At 34.9% G+C, this 22,523-nt stretch overlaps 1 protein-coding gene across 7 annotated transcripts; it reads right to left on the minus strand.

Moving 5' to 3' along the window:
- Nucleotides 1-1,885: 1,885 nt before the first annotated feature.
- LOC110007497 (putative proline-rich receptor-like protein kinase PERK11) lies at nucleotides 1,886-8,199 on the minus strand. Of its 7 annotated transcripts, none has more exons than XR_016044551.1 (9): nucleotides 7,816-8,199; nucleotides 6,278-6,405; nucleotides 6,058-6,155; nucleotides 4,557-5,143; nucleotides 4,007-4,066; nucleotides 3,730-3,806; nucleotides 3,474-3,588; nucleotides 2,223-2,372; nucleotides 1,886-2,042 (listed from the first exon to the last, which is right to left on the minus strand). XR_016044551.1 is itself a non-coding variant. In XM_020668798.2 (9 exons), exons 1-9 carry the CDS (start codon nucleotides 8,006-8,008, stop codon nucleotides 1,995-1,997), a joined length of 1,560 nt encoding a protein of 519 aa, XP_020524457.1. In that variant the 5' UTR covers nucleotides 8,009-8,199; the 3' UTR covers nucleotides 1,886-1,994. The 7 variants fall into 7 exon arrangements, 3 of the variants coding, with proteins under 3 accessions (XP_020524457.1, XP_088708191.1, XP_088708190.1); XR_016044550.1 differs by having other exon boundaries at nucleotides 2,223-2,424; XR_016044549.1 differs by having other exon boundaries at nucleotides 2,223-2,424; nucleotides 3,903-4,066.
- Between the last annotated feature and the right edge of the window lie 14,324 nt (nucleotides 8,200-22,523).

Here is a 22,523-nt window from a genome sequence, read left to right on the forward strand (position 1 = left end):
CGTATTGTGGCTCATCAAAAATAGATTTTGCGAACACTGGTTTCCACCTCAGCCTAGCAACTGTTGTTGTTGTTGGTTTTTTTTTTTTTTGTTATCATGTGCTTTTGTTGAAGTTCTATATGTGCAAATAATATCATAATATTTAATGGAGACTTTACATTTTGAACAGTCATTTTTAGTGTTTGGAAACTTGAAATCCATCCTAAAATTTTACATCAAGAAGATACTATTAATTCTTTTACTCAGGAAGTAAATGTACATTGCTTCCCCAAGAGTATGCGATACCCACTCGATAAACAGAAAGCGACTTTTAAAGACATTTCAAGAGCTGCAGGAGATGAAGATCGGGGGTGGAAATGGAAGGTGCATGTATAATGCCTGTTTGTTCCATAATCAGGCATGTTATGCATGTCAGATTACTCTCAAGGTACCAGTTTAGTTTCAAACTTTCAATATATTCATCATACTAAAAGATTAGCAATTCAAGTTTCAAGCTTTTAAGTTTATGGGTTTGACGATTGTGTTGCAAACAAGAGTCCCAAAACAAGAGGTAGCAGCCTTATGTAACCATCATGATCGAATGGTATTATGCCTGGTTTTATAAAATTTGATCAAGATACAATAGGGTGACATTGTGAGGAACTAAAAAAAATATGCTTCCACGCACACTCACACTCACACTTGTTTACATTCATTACAATAGCACATAAAGCATGTAGAGAAGGTCAATATGCCTCATTTACTAATCACATTTTTGTGTAAACGACCAATGGCCACCCACCGCCCTGAGAAACACCCCTAGGAGAATATAACAGTAACCCAATACACCACCTGCAACTATATATATATATATAGTCTAGATTGAATCTAGGTTAATCTGACAGTTACGATTTCATTTTATATTTGAATTTAGTTTTATTTTTTTTTACAAATACAAATAATTTGAAATGTTAGGCGTTCATTCTTCTCGTTAAGGCTTACCTAATAAAAAAATTTAAAAATAATTTGTAAAAAATAAATTGACCAAAATACCCTCAAAATATTTCAGGGGTATTTTGGTCAATTTATTTCTTGCACATTATTTTTTTGATATTTTTATTAAATTCTTCTTGTTTGAAGAACATATGTCTAAAATTTTATGTTATTTGGATTCGTAGAAAAAAAATTAAAATTTAAACATGAAATGTTGGGATTACGCCACTAGCTCATATGAATATATAAGCCCAACGGCCCAGATTGAATCTAGACAGATCTGATGATCATGGATGTCCAGCCGTTCTTGAATTTTATTTATTTTTTTATAAAACTAAATAACTTGAAATTTTAAATGTGTGTTCTTCTCATCAATGTGCTACTAATAAAAATATTAAAAAAATTATTCGTGAAAAACAAAATGGCCAAAATACCCCCAAAACTTTTCAGGGGCTTTTTGATCACTTTATTTTATGTAAAATGTTTTTTTGATATTTTTCGAAGATTCACTTATTTTTGATAAACACACAACTAAAATTTCAAGTGATTTGGATTTGTAGAAAAAAAAAATTCAAATAATACCGGACATCGGTGATCGTCAGATCTGCCCAAATTCAATCTGAGTTGTTGAGTTCATATGTTCATATGAGTTAGTAGGCTAATCCCAGCTTTTTTTTCATATGACTATATATAATAAGTTAGGGGGGAGAGAGCATTTTCATTTTTTTCAAAGGACCAGGGCCCTCTAATTAGGACTATATATAATAAGTTAGAGGGAGAGAGAGCATTTTCATTTTTTTCATAGGACCAGGGCCCTCTAATTACGTGATTCTATTTCTAAACTTCTATACAGAGCTTCGTGTGCGTCATATTTACTTTCAAAGTCTTCTCAATTGGTTAACATACATTCATAGCAAAAAGCAGTACTCTATCACCAATAATTCAGACGAGGAAGATCAATACACTCTACAATTTTAGTTCATCATTCATACCAGGGGATCCCAAAGCAATTAGAGCCTTCCTTAGCATCTAGAATTCATAAACTGGTTGCCTTCCACAATAGACACCACCTATAACCATTAAAAATTACACCGAGTACAATAACCATGTGAGAAAGCGAACATTGATTAAAACATATGAGAGAGAGACTTTGCATGCTACATTTGAATTCACTTGGTGTATTTCCCGCAAATCAAAAGCAACAGACATGAAGGAAAGAATAAGTGAAAATAAAAAAAGCACTAACTCACCCTGCTCATGGAAAGTTGACACCTTGAATCTGATTTTATACATAGTAATGCAGCATGTGCCATGTCCCTCAGCAGCTCCTCATCACATGAATCTTTCAACCTCGGGTCTATTATTTGACTCATGGAGCCATTTTCTATGAAAGGTATAGCCTGCTTGCATTAACCAAAGTCCTTCAACACATATTGGGTTGATCCATTTTACCTGTGTTTAATATTTCAGAAGAAGGTTTGCATATTCACCCTTTCTGTTCTTTAAGCAACATCTATATGTATTATCAGCATTGAACCATTGATACTTCATTTTCTTGCTTTGACATCTCTTTGGAACTCATTTTTTTCTATAACGCTTAGGAGCTTTGTTGCATTTCCTCTCTCTCTCTCACACACACACACAGACACACACACAATGTAGTTGTTGGCTTTCTTTGTATTGGATATGATGATATCCAAGATCACCACTATAAGGAAATCCCATGTTATATGGGACAGGCTCTGATATTGATATTGATGAGCTTCCTATTTGTTAGGAAATCTACTGAAGTTTCCTATTTGAATTCCTAGATATTTAAGGAATGAGAGGTAAAGAAGATGTGTGTGCACTATTTGGGTTTATCATATGGGAAAGGTCTCCTATGCATGAGAAGCGAGCCTCTCACATAAAGAGATGTGAGCTTTTTTTGGAGAGAAGTATTCCCACTAATCCCTCATGCAAGTGAGAGGTTGGTTTCTTGCAAAGAAACGGTTCCCGTAGAGATATGGTTAGTTCCCATTTTAGTGAGAGAACGTCTCTATTGCTCTTAAGATTCTCTTCCTATATAATGATTTAGCTGTAGAATAGAGATTGGATATCGGCGAGTGATGTCGATTTAGAGAGCTGGCCTAAAAAGGTTGTTCAACTGGGTTTCATCAAGGGTTAGAGAGGTAACTTTGTGTCCCAAAATCTGGATGTAACTGTCTTTAATATACTGGATTTCAGTTTGTTGTGCCCGTTAATGTAGCCCTCTTCAGGTTGAACCAAATAAATCTTTTTGTTCTTGTGGTTTGTGCATTTTTGCATTATTTATTATTTATTATATTACCTTTTGCACATGCCTATTTTGTTTATATCCGATTAATTATACCATCCCAGTGGGATCCAACTTTTGGGTTCCTGTGTCCGTGTATAAAGGGGTTATTAAATCCTAAACACTTATGCTAGTTCTTTTTACGTTGGTGAAATTTAGTGCGATGCAAGTTCTGAATTTAGCTTACCCATTCCTCTAAGGACGGGCCCTCTCCAAGAGTTCGTCCTGTTAGCAACTTCAACAGCAACAAGCCATATGAATAAACATCACATGAGAGGCACTCACCTTCTTGTAGCATATTCCTTAAATATCAAAAGAACATCAAAAGTAAGCAAAGAAAGCAAACACACAAGCCAACCTCACATTTTTGTTTCTAAGATAGCCTGTGAAAGCTTATTTCATAAAAATAAACATCAATGAGGTGTTTGCATCACATGCCTTACCCGATGGGCTCTTCTAGAGATGGTGCTTGCAATGCTTCTTCATGATTGACCCACTTCGCCAAACCAAAGTTTGCAAGCTTCAATACAAACACATGGGCATAACTATAATTCAGTCCAAATTTACTGAGAATGACGCACGGATGGATTTAAAATGCTTGCAGTTTTACATTTACCAGAGGCATATAGCTTTGAGATAACAAAACATTTGAGGATGAGAGGGAAAGGTGGCATATGGGTCCACCAGGACACTCCTCATGAAGATAGCGCAAACACTTACCAACCCCAAGTGCTATGTTCGACCTTATCCTCCATGATAGTTTGCATGCCAATTCTGACGCTAAATAGATATATGTCTCAGTTTCATCATAGATGAATAAACAAACAAACTACCTGCCTTTTCGAAGGAAGATTACAATGACTAATCTCCAGCTAAAATATGCAGATAGCGCAAAACATAACATGCAGTTGTCCTTTGATATTAGTTTCTTATTAGATAATCAAAGGAAAGCATATGATGGCACGATCTAATCAATAGGTTGTACAGTGCTGAAGGGAGAGTAGATTGCAAAAACATGTCATTGGTTCAGTTGTACATTCCAGTCTCCCTCCACCATTAAACCTTTTGATTGGACAGTGATGATCCCTATGAAGTATGAACATATACGAGACATTTTAGACATTCCCAATAACAATTAATAAGTTGGGGTCATGTCCTGTTCTGGTGCATCTCATAACAACACTGTTTCCCTTTTTCTCGACAAAGGCAAACATAAGGATTCCATGGAGTGCAACAGTGATAGATGCTTGAGCATAACATACACACTTACATCTCAGTTGATAGTCCAGTGACGCATTGTATGGGTACTCACATATCAAAAACATTGTTGATACATTCAAGCAACAGTATCCCAAAAGGTTCAATATATTGCGATGGCGAACCTTCTTAAGGATATTGAGTTCAGTCAAGAACTGTTTAGTCCCACCAGAGAAACATTTGACAAGAACAGGGGTCCCGAGAAGAACACCACTGTAAATCCTGAAGTTCTCCTCCTCCATAATGAAGTTTTCATCAGCAAAACCATTTGTTATTTCTTCCACTTCAGAAAAGAAGAACTCACGAGGAAAACCTGGCCATTGGGAGGGTAAAGAATGTATATGGGTAGGAGTTGTAGGGCTTGAAGACTCCGGTGGGGGTCCATTCTCTTCACTTGATATATCAAGCTCCTCAAGGTTACTCTCCTGTGGTTGGCTAGAATGTGTGGATCCAGAATCATTAGCAGTATCTGGTGCAACATTTACATCTTCTCCAATAGCAGGCATAGATGAAAGGATGGTGGCAACATCATGCCCTTTCATTACTGCCACATTGCAGCGTACATGTTCTTTTATGAAGAATCTGCCATTCTTTAACTTACTGCAATCAACAAGAGAAATAGCTGTCACATAAAAATGGCACAACAAAATCCATCAACTTTTGGGATTTGTATAATTATAATTTGTCATAATCAACCTCATCATGTCAAGTTCAATCTTGAGCGCCAAACAAGCTGATTGAACCAAAAAGAGCCAAAATTGCAGAGGCAAAAACATGCATGATCATAAATAAACTATATAAGTTGGGAAAACCGCAAGATATTGCAAAAATGGGATCAATGGGAAAGCCCCCTTTAATCATTTGAGGTCTGAATTTAATTTGTTTGCATGAATTATTTTTACTAGAGAATTGAAAAGGAAATTATTTAAACATGGCTGGCAGGACAGCAATGCGTTGATCAAGTAGGGTTGGCTCAGCCGTAAACTATCCTAGGGCTGCTTCAAATATTCTGATTATAGTTCAAAATTCATCTTTGTTCATGGTTTCCACTGGGAAAAGATATAACATAAAATTTACGTGAATTTAGATCTCAACAAAAATGGGGTTTTCAAAAAAACTAAACGTCAGATCTGGTAGCACAGAATACTTTGAAAGTTCCCCTCAATAAATAGTAAGACAAATTGTAAAATATTATTAGCTTTTAATATATAAGGGAAACAAGAATTCCTTAGCTATTTGACATTAGCTTTTAATTTATGAATGAAAAATAATACAAGAATTCAATAGGTATTTGACACTATAATCTAAATTTTCTGAGAATATGCATCCCAAACTGTATCCTGAGTTTCAGATAAACTTCCACCAACTTCCACTGAACAAGTGTTCAATTTGTGTCAATTTTGGCTGATAAACATGACTTGTGTGTTGCCAAAATGGCAACAGAATTTATTAAATGGGAGCCATCAAAACTTACGGTTTTCATATTGGAAGAAGAAAGAAAAACCCCTAATCACCTATCTAACACGATCCAACGAGTCTTTGTACTTTGGGCTTCTTCAACAGTAATCTCGTTAGGAGAAAATCCAGCAGCAAGCTTCACCTCCAACTTCACCTGCACACTTAACAAATATATTTGTCTAGATATGATCTCACATGCAGCTGAAGAATACCACTATAAGATATCCTTGGACAAAAACTTCAAGAGGCTTCATTAAGGATGACTCAGTCACCTACCCCATTCTTCTTGCACTGTTGATAAAATGGCTGAAGAACAAACTGATACTCTTGTTTCTTCTTCTTAATCTCATCTTCAAGCACTTGAGGGGTTACCTCTTCTGTTGCTGAGAACACCAATCGTTCCCCTTCATAATATAAGGTCCAGTATAGGAAAAGATTAGATCTTGTACCAATTATAAACATGATGATTGATAAGAGTCCAAGGCAGTTAACAATTTTAGAAGCCGACGAGCTTTGTTAAATATGAAAAACCCTCCAATCACTTAGCTTACAACCAATGATGCCAATTCGTGGAACCCCACGTAATCTATAACCATGTGAACAGTGTGAAGAATAAGGAAGCAAAAACTACATACTAAACCATAATAAACAAGGACTGAAAATATTCTTTTTGTTTGTTCAAAGAGAAATATTGCCAACATTAATATTACCATAAAAGAAGTTTACTAGCAAAATTGTACATAATTACACATGAACTTATCATGAAAAAGATACGTTTGTGCGAGGACTGCTTATTATGTTGTAGTCCTCCATTTGTATCACACTATGAAACAACACAGGATCAGTTAGCTGACAGTTTGGAACTCCCAACCAATCAACACAAGAATCATGTCATCCATTAGTTTTGCATGGTGAGAAAAATACATATGATACTATGATTCTCTCCAATCCACCAAAGAAAAAAGGATAAAGCCTGTAGGGTGGTGCGACAACCCACTTACTGCACTAAAATTGCTTGACCCAACTTAAAATAACTGCAATTAGTTACATCCATGATAGGTCCTTCAACTCAAATAAAGATGAGGTAAGTTTAAAATTTCTAAAGGATTGTAAACCCTCATGTACCTAACCTCGTGGGACCAATCTGAAAATGCTGGCAATAGATGGATTTGAGCTGAATTTTTCTGGTGTAGTCTCCACTAAATCACAAACACTGAGTTAGAAATCAGAGACTTCCATACAGAACTAAATATGAATATCAAGCATCTCAGATTGACTTATTTCAAAGTTTCACATACAGTCCAAGACAAGAACCCGCTCTTTATAATTAGTACAGAGCACTTCAGCTGGAATAATCATCATCATCATCAGAGTCTTTTCACAACTGTTCAGGATTAACTGCACCAGTCTTGGTCTGCCATTCTGCTTTTTCAAAGGTTTGGGTCTCAGTGAAACCATAAGTCTCCATATCTTTTCTCACTATATAGAATTTTCCCTTTCCCTTCAACTTTCAGTGCTATGGCTCATCATTGAGAGAACACTTTAGCTAACCCTTACTCATTTCCCACTATACCAGGGTAGCACTTCAGTTAGAATCCGGGACTAATAAAACAAATAATTTACCACATACAATCAAAGATTATAAGATGTGGGGTGCGGAGAAACAGGTATTCCAATGTAATAAATGCTAAAAGAAACTGAGAAAAAAGAGTTGAAGATGCTTACAGATCGTATTCCTGCCTATGTTAAGAAAAAGCAATAAAAGGTAAGTCCCAAGAAAAAGAGAGAGAAAGAATAAGTTCCAGGGGCCTTACATATCGTGTTCTTGCGAAGATTGAAAGGAAGGCAAGATGTCTTCTTCTCAGAGTCTCTGATGATTCCAAGAACGAGCAGAGTGTCTTTTGGGCGAACAACGTTGCTCATTGCCCAGCTTATGGCATCGAGGTTGGCTTTGCTTCTATTTCCATCCATCACCACAATCACCACGCTCTCCGCCATTGTTGCCATTTCAGCAAAAACAACAGCATTAACAAGGAAGTTTAGCAGAGATGGAAAGCAACCACCTGTTCTTCTTCTTACTTGTTATGGGGCAGAAAGAGCTAAGATACTTCTTTGGGGGATTCACCATCGCCAGAGAGAGAGAGAGAGAGCTACAAAGTTGTTTAGGAAATAACGATGGTTGTTTCTTTTTGAACTGGAAACAAGAGAGTTGTTTGTATATGTTTTTGGAGGCAAGGAAACAAGACAACAAAGCAACACGTGGAATCCACGTTAGGGCGCCGAGTCAATCTCACTGTTGAGCCGCTGTTGACCATACTGTATAATTGCTCCTCTGAAAAAATTGAGGATCTTTTCCATTTGAAATTTTGGGATCCATTACTGCCCCATTTTGAAAAAGGTGTGGTTTGTATAGAGCCGGGGCTCTAAACAATCAAACTAAAGCTTACTTTCAAATAATATCGAGAAATGTGCTTTCAATATTGGAAATCTTTATCATAGCCTTAAAATATATTTTCATCTTAAATTATAAAATTTAAAGATTAAACAATAGTGTATATCGAGTAGATCGATGAAAACTTAATAATCTTGAAAATTGACGGTTTAAAAAAGCGTTACAAGATGCACTATTTCTAAAACTTGAAATCCATTTTTTTCTCATGTTGATGCATCTTGATGTTGAGATGATCAATTTGACGATATTTGGGCATCAAAACAACTTTTTCTAGTGAATTTTTGAGGTGGGCTCTAATTAGAGCCTCGGCTCAATATAAACTTTTTCCTTTTAGAAAATAGGTTTTTGTTGAATGAAGGATTTACAAGTCAAAAGGTTCTATGCTCTTGCAAAAGCATAATGTCTGTTTATTTCCACATATAAAAACCCAGCAAAAGTATCTCTAGGATATCAAATTTCCGGTATGCAACCTCTTCAAACCTAGATATTAAAAATAAGGACTATCCAAGTTTTGAAGGGTGACAAATAAGTGTTGAAGATTACAAAATCTATGTTTTGTTTCAAATAATCAAGTAGTGATTCTTAAGTGGATTTCAAAATTGCATACGGAAAAAAAATCTTCCAAGTTACTCTTTTACAAGAGAGAGATCTTACAATAGGCTCTCACATGAGCATAAATACATGCTCATAAATATTTGAGAGGAATTTTTTTTATAAAACCTGTGCCACTAATCCATGCATATGAAGTTGCTTAATGATTCAAAACCCCCGCACTACGTATAAAAATCAGAAGAGAGAGAAGAAATTCGAATGAAATAACTAGAAGAGGTTTTAATGTTCTAGTAAGAATGAATCTTGACTATTGTATGTGAAATTGGTGGTTACATTTATTTCATTGACAAAGAACAAAGTTCAAAAAAAAAGTTTTCGAACATTGTAGCACACCCAAGCTATCAGATTTCATATCGAATGGTCACCTTATACTAAAGATAAATGATCCCATTCACTTACTTTTAAAGTGGCGTTTGATAAACTGTAATGTCCTGGAAATCACATCTGCTTCTGACTTCCTGGATTGTAGAATGTTGGTGAAAATTGGTAGGATAAAACCTAAAACCCTATTTGATTAATTGTGATGCTGGTAATTTTCACATGTTTGGCAATGAAAAAGCGAAGCTGCCGATAATACTGTTCATTATGTATTTGACCGACTACACCGCTTTCTATTTGGATATTATTTCACCAACCGCACCGCTTACCGATATTCTATTTGGGCATTATCTACCATTCGATTTATGACTATGGGAAACAGAGATAAAGGAGTAGATGTGCAGTCCACTTCGACGGAAAATTAAATTGTAGTAAGTCCAAAGATTTTATGCTCATGAGGGAGCATTTTGTCCATTGACACCCTCATGTAAAAGCCAATTTAGGAAAATTTCTAGGCCCCCAAATTTTGAAGATGTAACGTGTTGTCTAACGATCAACTTCATTAGAATATTTGAAATACACTCGATTTGTGCTCGAGATAAATGTTCATAAGTTTGAAAAAGATTGTCTAATTTATGAATAGTCAAATCTAACTGTTTAAATATTTAAATACCTTTGTTTTATTTTAAAAATAAATTATTTGGTAATTTTTAAGTGGATCTCAAAATTTAAGATTGAAACAAAAAAAATCTCTTACCGAGAGAGTAATTGTACAATATGCTCCAACAAGAGCATGCTATGCAGTCTTATGAAGAACCTAAATAAGTCCTAGGGTCGGTAGAAAACCACGGATCTCCTTCAAATTAAAACAAAATAGAGCAAAGATTTCATGCTATGATGCAACAAACCTTAAAAAATCATCTTGTTTAATTCAAAGTTTGAAATATATACTTTTTTATTCTAATGAATAATTAGAAAAAAAAAATTTAAAAACACAATGTAGGAAATACCTTTTTTAGCCCAATTAACATTAGCCGTTCATTTTGGGTAGTTGCTTAGATCTAGGTCCTATAAGGATTTTTTCATTTTCAATTTTTTTTATGGCTTTATTATCATTAGATGAACAATGTTAAAAAATTAAAAAAAAATGATTTTTGAGTTTATAAAGGCTAAGATCTTGAAATTCACAAAATGAATGGTTTAGATTCATTTTTGGAGGGAACTCATTTTGACCATATCTAAGGTTCAAATTAAACTTTTTTTTTTTTTGGCTTGATTATTGAGATAAAGATAGTGTGTGTGCAAAATTTGGGGTCATACAAATACCACAAACATGATTTTCTAGAAGTGTCGTTGCATTATATTATGATACAACCGTTGTATTAGATCATTGTTCAACAAAAAATAACATTTAAACCCTGCTCATAATCCGAGTGACAAATATTAATCTTTTTTTTTTTTTAATAACCTCATCATCCAAACCTTGTCCGAGTGACAAATATTAATCATTTTTTTTTTTTTTAATAACCTCATCATCCAAACCTTGAAAAATCTCCCACTTTCTCTCCCCACCACCATCCAACTCCTTTTTCTCTCTTCATCACACCCCCCCCACCCCCACCCCCCTCCCCCGCCCCCACCCCCGCCCCCGCCCCCGCCCCCGCCCCCGCCCCCACCTCTCTCGCTCTAATGAAAATCACAAGTAGTTTAAATGTAGCATCCCAAAATCTATTTGGATGATGGGGTCATTAGAGTAGAGAAAAATGATAAATATGATTTGGATAATAAATAAAAAAAAGAGAAAGAGTTAAATGTCTTTTTCTTTTAACTTAGAGGGAGTCTATATGCTTTCCATACAAATGAGTGTTTATTTGGGGTTACAGTTATAGAAGGGGAGTATATATCTTTTCCCTCAATACCAAAGGCTATTTTCGTCACAAAAAATATAACTTTTGTGGAGGCCCATAAAGTCATTTTGTGGAGAGAAACGTGAGGTTTCTTAAAATGAGGCTCTCGTTGAGAGAAAGAAGATGAGTTTTAGGAAAAATAGAGATCTCGGGTTTTTTGTACAAACCCTAGCACTATTGTGACTTTGTATTAGATCAGATTCATCAGAATTTCATTACGATGATAGTGTTGGTCGAGAGAGTTAAAACAATGAGTCGATCAATGGTGTTATTGTGTTAAAAATATCAAATTGAGTTTTTTTTATCATTGTATGAGGTAATCTCTACAAAATCCACAAATTTATAAAATTTTTCCATTATAGTGAATTATTTTGGCAGTTGCCTGTGGATGTAGCCCAATTTTGGGTGAACCACATATATTGTGTGTTGATGCTACTTTGATTATGGCTTGTGGTGTGTGGTTATGCCATTGATCTTCCTATTTTACTTTGTCTTGACTTCATCGTATTTTTACGAACTTTATTACACCATATTCAATTCTTAGGCGTTTGGATTTATTGGAATCAATTTGTCAGTGATTAGCAAGTTGGTTTCGAGGTATTAAATTTGTTTCAACGGGGGTGCCTCGGTTCCTAATATTTTGCCAAAAAAAATAGAAAGAAAAAGTCATCTTAGTGGGACTTCTATTTCCAAAGAGAGAATATATATTATAGGGGTTTGGGAAATGATATTGTGAGACCCTCCCACACCCATGTGTGTAGGACCCTAAATGATCACCATTAAATTTGGCACAGATTTCTAGAAAAGTCAAGTCCCACACCCATGATAAATTTTTTAGATATCTATGCCAAATTTAATGGTGATCCTTTCGGATCCCACACACATGGATGTGGGAGGGTCTCATAGGATCATTATTTTATATCACACAAGCTATATGAAGAGAGGAGATAACATCTTATGCATCGAAACCTTATCTCAGTCATAGTTAGCGATTCATAAATAATAATATATCATCAAACCAAAACATCAATAATGAATTTGTTTTATTCGAAAAAGTCGAAGAAAAAAAAATTGTCAGAAATATGTATTGCCAAAAATTAGGTCAATGAAATAATCATCAATATTCTGGATTTGGTTTGCAAAGAGAATGGAAAAATTGGATGTAAAAATGACATAGATAAATTTAATTATTGTATAAATATATTCAAGCCCTTAAACAATAATGTTTGTATTATTACTTGGTGTCCTTTGGAGTAATACTTTACAATTTTTCTCTAAATTTTCCTTAAACATGACAATACTACTTACCTTGTTGTCATGACCCAAAATATACGTTAAATTCATAATACTAAACACAGTAATTACATTAGCCAATAATAAGAATTGTAACCGAAAGTATAAGATTATTGTTAGAAAAAAAACCAAAAAAAGCCTCTCAATATAGGATTGCGGTTAAAAAAGCCACAAAAACCCAAAAATATGAAACGTCCCATCAAAATTGTCACGTTCTATACAACAATGAAATACCATAGTTCTACTTAATCAATCTTCCATGCCAAAAAAAACAACAAAACGTTTAATTGTACTGATCAATTTGTGTAAGCAAACTTAAATATTCAAACGCCACCTGGAATTCCCAACTCGTTAAGGGGCCGTTTGGATCCATGGGTAGTCTATTTTTATTGAAATACATTTGGAGAAAAGTATTTCCTATAAAATAGATTTTCGCAGTTTGGATGCTACATGGATGCATAACATTTTTATTTAAAAAAAAAAAGAATTGTTAAATATTTTTATTATATTATTCATTATAATGTCTTTTTTTAATTAAATTTGATATAGTTTCTCTTTAAAAAATCTCAAGTAGTTTCTCTCTCTAAAATTTGATATAGTTTCTTTATCTAAAATTTTAAGATATTTTCTCTCCCTAAAACTTAAAATTTGTGATAGTTTTTCTATCTAAAACTTTTAAAATATTTTCTCTCACTAAAAATGTTTAAGTACTTTCTCTCTCTAAAACTTAAAATTTGAAATAGTTTCTCTCTCTAAAATTTTAAGTACTTTATCTATCTAAAATTTGATATAGTATGTCTCTCTAACGTTTTAAGATACTTTTCTTTCTAGATTTTAAAAAACGAGATCATTTCTCGATCTAAAAATTTTGACTTTCTCTTAAAATTTTAAGATACTCTCTCTATAAAACTTAAAATTTGATATAGTTTCTCTTTAAAAACTTTCAAATACTTTCTCTATCTAAATCTTAAAATTTGAGATAGTTTCCCTATTTAAAATTATTTATGTAGTTTCTCTCTCTAAAAATTTCGAGATATTTTCTCTATCTAAAAATTTTCAAATACTTTCTCTCTCTAGAACATAAAATTTGATATAGTTTCTCTCTCTAAAATTTTTGAGATATTTTCTCTCTCTAAATATTTTAAAATACTTTCTCTCTCTAGAACTTAAAATTTGAGATAGTTTCTCTCTCTAAAAATTTTGAGATATTTTCTCTCTCTAAAACATTTCAAGCCTCTAAAATTTGATATAGTTCCTTTCTCTAGAATTGGATATAGTTTCTCTCTCTAAAATTTAATATACTTTCTCCCTCTAAAACTTAAAATTTGAGATAGTTTCTTATTCTAAATTTTTTGAGATAGTTCTCTCTCTAAAAAAATTTTAGTACTTTCTCTCTCTAAAACTTAAACTTTGATAAAGTTTCTCTCTGTGAATTTAAGGTACTTTCTCTTTATAAAACTTAAAATTTGAGATAGTTTCTCTCTCTAAAAAATTTCAAGTACTTTCTCTTCCTAATACTTAAAATTTGATATAGTTTTTCTCTCTAAATTTTTGAGATAGTTTCTCTCTCTAAAACGTTTTTAGATACTTCTCTATCTAAGTATATAGTTTCTCTCGCTAAAAATTTAAGATTTTCACTTTAAAATTTAAAATAGTTTCTCTCTATAAAAGTTTTGAGTTAAATTCTCTCTCTAAAAAAATTTGATAGTTTCCTTCTCTAAAATTAGAAATAGTTTTATCTCTCTAAAATTTTAAGATACTTTCTCTCTCTAAAAGGTAAAATTTGATATAGTATCTATTACTTGTTTAAGATGTAGCTCTTTAATGATAAGTATGGTAAATAACACACGCATGGGTATGTATATCTCATAGACTCGTATAGGAGTAGTTAATAAAGTCGTGTATATGGGGTTGATTGAGTCTTTAAGTAGATTTACCTGAGTAGTTAATAGAACTGATATTTTGGCTATTTTTTGGGGTTTATCGGGGATCTTTGGCTATTTTCTTGTAATCAACGTGGCATGAGTATTTAATGAGAAGTAATCTTTCGGAAGGGAAACTTTTGAACCCAACCAATCTTTCGAGAAGGAAAACTTTTGAACGAAGTAATCTTTCGGGAAGGAAAACTTTTGAACCCAACCAACACCTTTGTGTTAACGAGGCCAGGTTTCCAACTAGCACTTGTATGTTAACGAGGTCAGGTTTTCTCCATTAAACCAACCAACAACGAGGCCAAGTTTCCTCCATTAAACCTATTTTACTCACTACTCATTAGGTTTTCTGCTACATTAGCAAGATAGAGGTCAAGTTTCCTCCATTAAACCAACTAACACTTGTTTGTTAACGAGGTTAGGTTTCCTCCATTAAACCAACCAACTAACACTTGTGCCTGAACGATGCCAGGTTTCTTAAACATATTTTACTCGCTACTCATTAGGTTTTCTGCTAAGATAAGTATGTCTAACTATTCTTGTTTTGTGCTACATTAGCAAGATTGGTACGTCTAGTAGTTCTTGTTTCTACTGCATTAGAAAGATAGTTCTTGTTTTCTGCTGCATTAGAAAGATAGGTACATCGAAGTACAAGAATAACTCTCTCCAGTATGTGCCATTGTGGTATCAGATCAAAGGCATGGATCAGCGAGTGGAGAAGTTGGAAGACGATGTGAACTCGCTCAATGTTGGACAACAACAGATAATGGACAAGCTTAATGAGTTGTTCGATGTTGGACAACAACAGATAATGGACAAACTTAATGAGTTGTTTGATGTTGGACAGCAACAGATAATGGACAAGCTTAATGAGCAGTTCGAAAAGCTTAATTCACGTTCAGCTAATATTGAACCTGAAGTAGGGGAGAACCCAAGGGTTCCACTCTAGAACCATGGAGTACGACCTAGGAACACCAATGGAAACAATCAAAATGGATTGCAGAAGTCTTTCGTTCCAAAGCTTGTCAAACTGGATTTTCCCCTCTTTAATGGTGAAAAAGACACGACGAGTTGGACTTGCAGGGTGGAACAATTTTTCCAGTTCCATCAAACACTAGAGGAAGAACGTGTGGCTCTTGCGTCCCTCCATTTGGAAGGTGACGCTCAGCTGTAGTACCAACTATTCAAACAAGAACGAAGCGAAATGACCTAGTAGATGTAGGCAAAATGACTTGGCAAACGTTTAGTGACAGATTGCACACTAGGTACGGTCCCACTCCATAACCATGGAGTACAATCTAAGAACATCAATGGAAACCGTCAAAATGGATTGTAGAAGTCCTTCGCTCCAAAGCTTGTCAAACTCAATTTTCCCCCCTTTAATGGTGAAAAGACACAACGAGTTGGACTTGCAGGGTGGAACAATTTTTCCAGTTCCATCAAACACCAAAGGAAGAATGTGTGGCTCTTGCGTCCTTCCATTTGGAGGGTGACGCTCGGCTGTAGTACCAACTATTCAAACAAGAATGAAGCGAAATGGCCTAGTAGACGTAGGCCAAATGGCTTGGCAAACGTTTAGTGACGGGTTGAACGCTAGGTACAGTCCCACTCCAGAACCATGGAGTATGATCTAAGAACACCAATGGAAACCGTCAAAATGGATCGCATAAGTCCTTCGCTCCAAAGCTTGTCAAACTCAATTTTCCCCGCTTTAATGGTGACAAAGACACGACGAGTTGGACTTGCAGGGTGGAACAATTTTTTCAGTTCCATCAAACACCAGAGGAAGAACGTGTGGCTCTTGCGTCCTTCCATTTGGAGGGTGGCGCTCAGCTGTAGTATCAACTATTCAAACAAGAAGGAAGCGAAATGACCTAGTAGATGCAGGCGAAATGACCTGGCAAACGTTTAATGACAGGTTGCACGCTAGGTACGGTCCCACTCCATAACCATGGAGTATGATCTAAGAACATCAATGGAAACCGTCAAAATAGATCGCAGAAGTCCTTCGCTCCAAAGCTTGTCAAACTCAATTTTCCCCCCTGTAATGGTGAAAACGACACGACGAGCAAAGTGGAACAATTTTTTCAGTTCCATCAAACACCAGAGGAAGAACGTGTCGCTCTTGTGTCCTTCCATTTGGAGGGTGACGCTCAGCTATAGTACCAACTATTCAAACAATAAGGAAGCAAAATGACCTGGTAAACGTAAGCGAAATGAACAAGCAGACGTTTAGTGACGGGTTGCACGCTAGGTACGGTCCCACCCAATTCTAAGATTTTTTTTGAGACTTAGCTAAATTGCAACAAATTGGAACTGTTTGAGACTACCAAACTCAATTTGCAAGGCTACTCACTAAGGTGGGGTATCTTCCTCCTAACCTCCAAGTCAACTGTTTCGTTAGTGGATTAAGGGACAACGTCAAGGCACACGTGCGCCAAGTCAGCTGTTTCATCGGATTAAAGGACAACATCAAGGCAGACATGTTAGCAGAACGCCCTACGACCTTATCAACAGCTATCGGACTTGCCCGTTTGTATGAGGCCAGCAATTTCTAGCAGCGGCGAGTTGTTCCAACGTCTAATGCGAATGAGTCAATCACAACCAGCAATGAGGCAACCATCAGCGGTTCTACACTTCCAGTTCGACGAATGACACATGTTGAATTGCAAGTTCGGCCGGAAACACCTGCTGAATTGCAAGAGTATACAAAAGAGTTGTGCTATAATTGTAACGAGAAATTTGTGTCAAGGCATCGATGTAAGAAATTGTAACAAAAAATTTGTGTAACGAAAAATTTATGTCGGGGCATCGATGTAAGAAGTTGTTTTTAATTGATGCCTCTTATGAAGAAGAAGACAACATCATTGCAACATACCAGCAATTTCCATATTTTGGTCTTGAGAAAAAGACCGAATTTTAAGGAGGGAGGAGATGTTATGTGCCTAACATGTGGCTCATCTTCTCTAATGATAAGCATGGCAAATAAAGCAGGCGTGTTATGTATATCTCATGCGAAGTCATGTAGAAGTAGTTAATAAAGTCGTGTATATCGGGTTGATCGAGTCTTTGGGTAGATTTATATAGGTAGTTGATATTTTCTTGGGTTTATCGGGTAGATTAAATGAGTAGTTAGTAGAAGCTGATATTTTGGCTATTTTCTTGTAACATGGCTTGGTTATTTTCTTATATTCAACGTGGCTTAATGACATGTTTTGTAATCAATGTGGCGTGACTATTTAATGAGAAGTAATCTTTGGAAGGGGAAGATTTTGAACCCCAACCAACACTAAGCTATTTTGACTATTTAATGAGAAGTAATATTTGGAAGGGAAAGATTTTGAACCCCAACCAACATTAAGCTATTTTTTTGTAATCAATGTGGCTTAAGGACAAGTTTTGTAATCAATGTAGCTTGACTATTTAATGAGAAGTAATCTTTCGGAAGGGGAAGCTATTGAATCCCAACCAACACTTATATGTTAACAAGGCCAAGTTTCCTCCATTAAACCAACCAACACTTGTGTGTTAACGATGCCAAGTTTCCTTATTAAACCTATTTTACTCACTACTCATTAGTGTTAATGATACCGAGTTTTCTTATTAAACCTATTTTACTCACTACTCATTAGTTGTTCTTATTAACTGTTCTTGTTTTCTAGTGCATTAGCAAGATAGGTATGTCGAAGAACAAGAAGAACTCTCCTCAGTTCGTGGGGATATTTTTGTAGAATTAATTATATTTTATAAACTGGATCTCTATAACAAGGAAATCTAGCTGGGAATCAATTACGAATGGTAAAGACAATGATACAGATTTCTTTATTTTTGGGTTGAAATGAAGAAAATGAAGAAAACAATTACAGTTGAAATGAAGAAAACAATTACAGAAGGAAATACATTTCAGTCCCAAAATTTTGATCCCAACGTAAAAAATGTATCATTTCCACTGAAGTACATTTCTAGAAATGGTATTTCCAAGTATCCAAACGGCCCCTAAATCTTTAGTTGTTGCTGAATTGCTCTTTCACACTTTGTAGAGATGCTCATGATTTAGAGAAAAAAGAAGATTTTTCAACGGGTTATCTTCATCTAACTCTACATATTACTATGAGATATATGATTGTTTTGAGATTTATTTATTTTTTTTGGTGAATACATTGCTCATGTTTTTTTTTTTTTTTTAATACAATATGTTTAAGGAAATATGTTGGTGAAAATTTTTGATACAAATTTTGATAAATTGTTATTCTTAATTTAAGCACTCTTTTAATGTTCTTTTTCCAAATCAAAAATTCAAATATATCAAATGAATAAAATGAAAACTTCCAATAAGTTATAAGAAAAAGTATTTGATAATAATTTTTTGAAAAGAAGATAAAATACAAATTTATATCGGTTCCATTAAAAAAAATATGATTTTTGAATATCTTTTTAAAAACTAAGAATTCTTATTGAATTGTTGGATGTGGTTTGTATAAGGCCAAGACCCTAAACAATCAAAAGAAGGCACACCTCTAAATAGTGTCCAAAGATGATTTTTCAATGGCAAAAAATTTTGTGATTGCCTATGATTTATTTTCAGCTTTAGTGATAAAATTTAAAGTTTAAAAAATATTATAGATCTTGCAAATCTAAAAACACCTTAAAATATTGAAAATTAACGGCTTAGATAATACATTAGAAAATGCACTATTGTCTAAACTTTAAATCCATTTTTTTCACATCTATACATCTCGAGATTGAGATGATCGATTTTAGGGTTTTTCAACATCAAAACAATCTTTTCTGATGAATTTTTTAGGTGCATCTTAATTTGATTGTTTAGACCCTCAACCTTATATAAAGTTTTTCCTTATATATATATATATATATATATATATGGATTTGCCTAGAGTTAACAACCCCTCAAAAACAAAGGTTCAAGTTTGAAGCGGTTGTGTTGGGTATATTTATCAAAACAATCATTATTTTTTATTAAAAAATTATTTAAATAGGTAACTTTACCATTAAGCAAAAGCAAATTTGAAATTTTCACAAAATAACAATGGTATTTTGGAAGTTAGTACCTTGGAACTTCATTTGTAGAGTGCCTTTGTCATTGAGTTAAAATTTCAATTTTATCCCTTATAGAGATGACAAAAATATCATTTGTATTGTAGTAATATTTACAAATTTGCCCCTCAAACGTAACTTTTTTAAAAAAATGGACAACAAACTTAATAAATCCACCCTTCACAACTCTCTCTATCTTGAACCTTTGTAATTTGAAGGGTTGTGAAGTTTAGAATATATATATATATATATATATATAAGATGCTACGGTACGCCGATTCGTGTACCGCTACAGTAAACGCCGAACGGCCCAGATCGAATCTGGGCCGACCTGACGATCACAAATGTCTGGTTGTATTTTATTTTTCACTTTTTTTTTACAAATCAGAATGATCTAAAATTTGGAATGTATCAAAAATAGGTGAATCTACAAAAAATATCAAAAAAATAGTTTACAAGAAATAAATTAATCAAAATACCCTCGAAACGATTTAGGGGTATTTTAATCAATATGTTTTCACGAATTATTAGTTTTATATATTTTTATTAAGTGCGCCTCACTAAGATGTACACACTTTTCAAATTTCAGATCATTCTTATTTGTATAAAAAAATTTAAAATTCAAATACTATCGGATAACTATGATCATTAGATCGTTGGGCGTTTACTATAGCGGTATGCATATGGGCGTACATGAACTTTTCCTATATATATATATATATATATATATATATATATATTAAATTTGGAAAATAGTTATATATGGCTACAGCTCTATCAAAATAAATAAAGCCTTACCTCATAATTCATCAAAAATTACAATTCAAGCATCGGAAAACCTTTACATTGATTATCTCAGCTTGAACATATTAGTCGTGAAAAATAATTAGGATTTTAAACTCTAAAAATCGTGTATGTTATAACAAATTATCTAGACCTTCTATTTCACCCTAAATTAAGTGTTCATAGATCCACAAGATCCATACCATATTTTGAGTTTCAAATTTTATTATTGGTATTAGAAATTGATTTAGATCCATTATGGAGATTTCCATGGCCGAAAGTACTATCCATAAGGGGACTTGAAATGAGGCCTTATTTTGTTTTCATAGTGCCTAGGCCCTATAGAAACTTCATCCTTTAAATTTTCAATAAAAACTTGCCAAATATGGTCCCATCAGTAGCGAGTCCATACAGTGAAACCTTTTTTGGTTAAAAAATCATGCTATCAAACCTACTTTCTTACGAATATGCTATTTAAAGTCTAAAAGGAAGAGAAAAAATCATTCTCTGTCCCAATTCAAGAAGCTAATCAGAAAAATTTTATCCATTGATAAAGAGGATTTGAATATTCAAAATTTTGAAAATTTGAATAATCGCTTTGTAAGTTTCAATATTTTGGATCTCATTAATCCCATGAAACTCAACATAAATTAATGCAAATGACGAGAAAACCAGTAATTCTAGTTGGAAAAGGGAGAAAACTCGCCTAAAAATAAAATTATTTCCTTAACAACCTACTATCCTAGCCAATAAAGTATGCAATTCTCATCCAACAATACTGCAATCTCCTCGATAATTCCCTGTAATTGTCACTGGAAAATATTAGGTGTCGCTGGTAAATAGACAACAATTGCCTCTGCAAGAAGTTTCAACATGCCCTAGAGCCCAATATAAAACCCTAACGACAATAACTGGTAGAGCGCCATGAAAGCTACGGACCGGAAAAACAAAAGAAACAGAGGACGAAGCCTTAAAGATGGTATGAAAAGGGAGCTGCTCTCTCTCTCTCTCTCTCTCTCTCTCTCTCTCTCTCTCTCTCTCTCTCTCATTGGTTAAAGTAGAGGGGAAGGTGCGCAAAAGGAAAGCAACCCATCCATTAGATTTTTAGAGACTGTCGGTAAAATCAAATCCCATAAAATTTAGGTCCGACTTGAATTACGTGAGTTTAGATAATAAAAACTTGGGGAAATTGTTTAAAACCTCCAAATATGAACTTTCTAGGCACTTTACCCCAGCTTAACTTTTCGTAACATATTTTTCCCCAAAACTAACTTTTTTAGCTAATACCCCCAATACAAAAAGTTTAATTTTTTTTTACTCAAATACCCTTCCCGTACATAACAAATCATTTTAGGATCTCAATAAAAGGAAACGCCAAATCGCGGTTGCCAAAAGCTGGACCGCCTCTCCAGTGAAATAAACGTCGAATCGTAGCTCACAAATGCCGAATCACTCAATAATCCAGGATCAATTGCTAGACCGCACTTGTAAAACGCTGGATTGCCACTCCAGTAGCATAAATCCCCTGACCGCCACATCCAAACACTGGAACGCACAGATAATCGCCGAACCTCCTCTTACAAACGCCGGACCGCACCCTCCCTTGACATATTCACAAGACTGCCCCTTCGAAACGGCGGACCGAGCCAATTCCAATGACTTTAGTGTCGAACTGCCCCTTCAAACCGTTGGACCGTGCCATTTACAGTGACTTTAGTGCCGGACTGCCCCTTTCAAATGTCGAACTGGTGAAATGCAGTGACCTCAGTGCTGGACTGCCTCCTGGAACTGCCAGACTGGCCACATGAAGTGCCGGACTGCCCCTTCGAAACGTCAGACCGGGCCAATTCCAATGACTTCAGTGCCGGACTGTCCCTTCCAAACACCGGACGGTACCATTTACAATGACTTCAGTGCCGGACTGCGCCTTCCAAATGTCGGACCGGTGAATTGCAGTGACCTCAGTGCCGGACTGCCTCCTGGAACTGCCAGACTGGACGGTTGAAGTGCCGGACTGCCCCTTCCAAATGCCGGACCGGGCCAATTCCAGTGACTTCAGTGCCGAACTGCCCCTTTCAAATGCCCGACCATACCATTTACCGTGACTTCAGTGCCAGACTACGAATTCCAAACGCCGGACCAGCGAATTACAGCGACCTCAATGCCGGACT

This window comes from Amborella trichopoda, chromosome 11, assembly GCF_054954075.1.
Source record: "Amborella trichopoda isolate Santa Cruz 75 chromosome 11, AtrichopodaSantaCruz75HAP2 v2.0, whole genome shotgun sequence".
Lineage (NCBI taxonomy): Eukaryota > Viridiplantae > Streptophyta > Magnoliopsida > Amborellales > Amborellaceae > Amborella > Amborella trichopoda.

Excerpts from the sequence above, each read along its gene's own strand:
- LOC110007497 (XM_020668798.2), bottom strand. The coding sequence starts at position 8,008 with ATGGCAACAATGGCGGAGAGCGTGGTGATTGTGGTGATGGATGGAAAT. Across the intron at positions 4,067-4,556 it reads ACTGGACTATCAACTGAGAT|CGTCAGAATTGGCATGCAAA; the intron begins GTAAGTGTGTAT and ends ATATCTATTTAG. Across the intron at positions 3,589-3,729 it reads TCTCTAGAAGAGCCCATCGG|GAATATGCTACAAGAAGGTG; the intron begins GTAAGGCATGTG and ends TTGATATTTAAG.